This window comes from Atta colombica, unplaced genomic scaffold (genome assembly GCF_001594045.1).
Source record: "Atta colombica isolate Treedump-2 unplaced genomic scaffold, Acol1.0 scaffold65, whole genome shotgun sequence".
Lineage (NCBI taxonomy): Eukaryota > Metazoa > Arthropoda > Insecta > Hymenoptera > Formicidae > Atta > Atta colombica.
Genome location: NW_017259556.1, coordinates 664492 through 669890, shown reverse-complemented (window position 1 = coordinate 669890; position 5399 = coordinate 664492). Strand labels below are relative to the sequence as shown.

At 34.5% G+C, this 5399-nt stretch overlaps 1 protein-coding gene across 4 annotated transcripts in view; it reads left to right on the top strand.

Annotated features, from left to right (window-relative positions):
• LOC108692209 (guanine nucleotide-binding protein G(I)/G(S)/G(T) subunit beta-1) overlaps positions 1–5391 on the top strand; it is a 34423-nt gene extending 29032 nt beyond the window's left edge. For all 4 annotated transcript variants that reach the window (XM_018200381.1, XM_018200384.1, XM_018200383.1 and 1 more), the window contains exons 3-7: positions 255–400; positions 2481–2774; positions 3260–3461; positions 3582–3798; positions 3980–5391. In XM_018200381.1, the coding sequence (XP_018055870.1) occupies positions 255–400; positions 2481–2774; positions 3260–3461; positions 3582–3798; positions 3980–4086 (966 nt within the window). In that variant the 3' untranslated portion in view covers positions 4087–5391. The remainder of the gene's footprint in view (positions 1–254; positions 401–2480; positions 2775–3259; positions 3462–3581; positions 3799–3979) is intronic.
• Positions 5392–5399: the final 8 nt, after the last annotated feature.

Here is a 5399-nt window from a genome sequence, read left to right as displayed (position 1 = left end):
ATATATATATATATATTGCGCAAATCGCACGCCGAAATCTTTTTCAGTCTTGAAACGCAATCATAAACAGAACTAGAGTAGTAGTACCATATATTAAATTGACAAGCAATTTAATAATATGATGTTAATAAGCGTCTTATAAGAATATTAACAATGTAAGCATTTTAAATAATCTATTGCGAAAAATATTACTTCAGTCAAGATTCGAATCCGTATCTTTCATTTACAAATTTGCTTGTAATTTCATGCCGCAGGATGCCAGGAAAGCAGCATGTGACACGACCTTGGCTCAGGCCACATCAGGCATGGAACCTATCGGTCGCATACAAATGCGAACGAGACGTACGCTTCGCGGTCATTTAGCTAAAATTTATGCGATGCACTGGGGAAGTGACTCGAGGTATGATGTTAAATGCAAATATGTTAATTCGATGGCGAGTGATATGTGAAATTGTTGAAAATTGTTGTCACTTTAATCACCTGGAGCTGATAATGGTTCTATTGAATCACTCAGATATATTCTTCATATCATCTGCAAATTCGAATTTGAAATGTTATTAAAATAAACTTAATATTTACATACATTTTTTTTATTCGAATTATGTTATTTTAGTTTTTTGAAATTAATTAGTACCTTTTAATCAATATTAAATTACAACGAATCTCAAATTCAATATCAGTAACTATGTTAGACTTTGATCTTCGTCTCTAGAAAGTTGAAGAACGTGAATAAAATTTTAGTAGCAATAGTAGTGATTTTTTGAAAAGAAGGATTTAAGAAAACAGAAAAGTACATATTTTATATATGTTTTTATGTATGTACACACACACACACACGCACACACACACACACAGGATCCGATAATTGACGGAGTTCAATAATTTTTTATTCAGATACTATCAATTTTACAGAAAAACTGCAAGAGATAAAAATTGTTTATTTTTTGTTTTCATAGAACTCTACGAATTTTTTCAGAATTTTTTATCAATTTTCTAGTATTATATTTTCTCATTTTTATCAACATGAGAAAATATGATATTAAAAAATTCTTAGAACTTTACTAGGAGAAAATAAGCAATATTTGTTTCTTGAGATTTTTTTGTAAAGTTATAATAGTATTTGAATAAAATCTCGTTAAACATTGCGAAAATTGTAAAACGGTAGAGGACTTTTCGACTTAGTTTTTTAGTCCGTTTTATCTACAAAAAAGCGCTTGGTAAAAGTCTCGCGAGACATTCCGTGTGTATGTATATATATATATATATGCAGGGTGCTCGCGAGATATATGTATACACACACACACACACACACACACACACACACACAAATTCAACCAAATGTAAAAAGTGATTACAGTATACATATGTGTGTGATTAGTTTTTCATACAAAAATAACAACTATATACAAAAATAGATTTACACATTTAAACATGTAGTATAATATCATTTTTACATGGAAAACTAATCACACATACATGTATATTGTAATCACTTTTTACATACTTAGATTTATAATGTTAGAGATACAAATAGATTAGGACATGTTGAAAAGATTCAAATATGTTGAATATTCGAATAGTTCGAAGTTTAAAAAATGAGCATCTAATTCGAATATTTCGGACAGTTCGAACTTAAACAGTGATCAGTAATGTATAAGACAGTAAACAAATGTAGTATGCTTTAGAAATAAAAAACAGTTTTTCACGAGACTTCAATATATAACATTATAAAAATGTCAAAAAGAAAAAATCGCGTGTAGGAATATTTTAGTAAATGTAATAATAATGAAGCGCAATGTAAAAGCGCATTTGTAAAAAAACGTTCAAAACGCATTCATTTACATTGAATAGACACCTCGAAACAGTCCACAATATAATTGTAAATACGTTTAAATACATAAATACTTAAATACGTATTGTAATTGTAAATACGTATTGTAATTGTAATTACGTATTTGTAAACGTACATTTTCGTTTAAATAGCAAGTCTTAATTCTAAAGATAATATGAATTTATTTATCGTTTAAGTTTTAATACATGAAAGTACATATAAGTACAATTCAGAAGATGAAACACATGTATAATAATGTCACAATATATATAACTGAATGTAATTGAATGTGGATATTAAATTTTCTATATTTATTGATATCGTCCTACAAATACTCATCTTGGACATATTTAGGATGATCCAGAGGACTTGTGATATTTGAATTTGAAATTTTGAACTTTCAGCTCTGAAGTGGATTCAAATAATTCGAACATACGTACAGTCCGAAATATTTAATATTCAAACTTGAGATTCGAACCGTCCGAACTCAAATCGTCTGATATTTCTGAGCACTTTATTTCATATCTTTATTTCATATTTTACTTTAAAATAATACTTTAAAATAATGGTTATGAGCAAAATGATTAAAATAAAGGAACCATCTTTTTATTAAGTTTTCATCAGCGTATATTTTGTTTTTTATGCATAGGAATCTAGTCTCTGCATCGCAAGATGGCAAACTGATCGTTTGGGATAGTTACACTACCAATAAAGTTCACGCGATCCCATTACGATCATCATGGGTAATGACTTGTGCGTACGCGCCTTCGGGTAGTTACGTGGCATGCGGCGGGCTGGACAATATCTGTTCCATCTATAGTCTTAAAACTAGGGAAGGGAATGTTCGGGTGAGCAGAGAACTTCCAGGTCATACTGGATACTTGTCCTGCTGTCGATTTTATGACGATAACCAAATCGTCACCAGTTCCGGTGATATGTCTTGGTAAGTATCACTTACGAGATTTATGATGGATGATCAAAAATTTTTATGACAAAATTTTTAAAATCCTATGTTTTTTATATTTTAAAACTTTATTTTCTGAACTTTTGCAAGATAAAATAAAAAATATATAACTAAATGTATAAATAAAAAATATATGTAAAATACATGAAAAATTTAATACATAAAATAAAGATAAAATTGTATATTTCTTTTTTCTTTGTCTCTTATATTTTTTAATTTAGAAGAAAATAAAAAATTGAAATATCATGAATACAATCATATTTTTAATACATTTTATCAAATATAAACATTACGAACTATTGCATTTAATAAACCAAAAACGTAATAAAAATATACATAATAGAAAACGGTAAAAAATTTTATTTTTTTTCTCTGTCTATTCTCAAATTCTTTTCGTCGTTGATCCCGATGAAGACTTTGGAAAATTATAACGTGAACTAGAATGCTGAATTGTTCTGATTCAGTGCTTTATGGGACATCGAAACTGGCCAGCAATGTACGTCGTTTATCGGGCATACTGGCGATGTGATGTCTCTGTCATTGGCGCCAGATACACGCACCTTCGTGTCCGGTGCGTGCGATGCCAGCGCGAAGTTATGGGACATTCGTGAAGGCTCCTGTAAACAAACCTTCCCGGGTCATGAGAGTGACATAAACGCCGTCACGGTGAGATATTATGTTAAGAAAAAAAAATGAAGAATTAACTTTTCGTAACGGTAATATTAATGCGTTTTCGAGAAAGATTTCATTAAGATTAACTTGATGGTTTGGATATATTATTCACAGTTCTTCCCGAATGGATATGCTTTCGCGACGGGCTCAGACGACGCGACCTGCAGACTTTTCGACATTAGGGCGGATCAGGAGCTCGCGATGTATAGTCACGACAATATCATTTGCGGTATCACCAGCGTAGCTTTCAGCAGGAGCGGTAGATTATTGCTGGCGGGCTACGATGATTTCAACTGCAATGTTTGGGATTCTATGAAGACGGAGCGAGCTGGTAGGTTGACGATACTTTACGGCTGTTTTAATATCGTAAAAGAGAAGAGAAATTTTATTTGAGGCCCTTCTCTCGATCATTTTCTTTCAAGTTTATTATTATCAGTTTTAATTATTGGAGTAAAAGATAAAAATTATTCTTATTATTGTGTTAAAAAATATTTCCCATAATTGTTTTCTAGGAATTCTCGCTGGGCATGACAATCGTGTGTCTTGTCTCGGCGTGACAGAAGACGGCATGGCGGTGGCGACGGGCTCCTGGGATTCGTTCCTACGCATTTGGAACTAACTTGGGGCTGTCCCAAGGACGTTCCTTCAAAGAACCAACTACAGTCAACCAATTTACAGCATAAGAATCAAGTACCACCTGATCACCGAGCAAGTCGGCGTGCCAGCAGCCACGACACTGGCAAACAATTCGCCAGGTTCACCGGAGTTGATGCTGATCAGAAACTTTGGATACCGGTTTAGTAGCAGTAGCAGCAGCAACAATAACAATTATGAGCGTATGAAGATCCATGATAATAGCGATAACAGCAACGGCAGTGATTTCAAGAATGTTTTGGGTTATGGTGATAAAAAAGATTCCCACGGCAAGCGCATCGTAGTTGACTTGACCTGGCGACACAGTAAAGTCGGCGACAAGGACCACGAATATCAACGCTTCTAAGAATTCTCGAGTTAGATCAAATACGAAGATTCATTGCAGAAAAAGAGCGCGCGGCGAAGGATGAGACTTAAGAATGGAGAACAAGCGCCAACAAGGTCGACAGTTAAGAATTCTGCGGCATTGAGTGCAGACTTTCTTTTTATCCTTCCCTTTTTCAAGGACTTTCTTCGCGAACCTTCGAGATGCACGTGCTAGTTCACAACTTGATAGTTTTTTTCCCATGGGAGCATTCCCATCGAATCGAGGATTCCGAAGTTCGAAGGACGGACGACATCACAATCTCGCGCCGACGATCGTCGAGAGATTTTCTCGAACCAAGGTTCAAGCGTTCACTGCCGAGGAAACGTTATTAATGTTTGCTCCGGCGATTAGCTACGAATTATTTTTTTCCATACGCAAAATGAGATTTTATTGAGCATGATACGACATGTAATCGTAATAATGCGTCGCGACTCAGAGATGAGAGACAAGCATAGTCAAGCTCATAATCTCAGTAATGATGCGTTCGAGTTTATACGGCGCACATTGAACACACATGTGTATTGATGGAGATTTACGACACGAATTGCGTACACTTGCACGCGAAAACGGCGGAACGGTGCGGATCGTCCAGCAGCCTCGAGACACATCCAAGTCACACATAACTCACGCGAGCTTTGTCCTCGTTCATGAGCACCGTCAAACGGAAGAGAGAGGGAGAGAGAGAGAGAGAGAGAGAGAGAGAGAGAGAGAGAGAAAGGATCATTTTTCTTATCATGATAAAATACGCCGACTTTGCATTACAATTATTACTATTATTACTATTACCAGCACTACAATCCTCTCGATTGATTGAAATGTCGTTATTTATTTTGTATAAATTTTTGCCACAGGCCGTTCTACGTTTTTTGCGAGTATGAAAGCGACTGAACTTTGTACAAGAGATTGAGAGA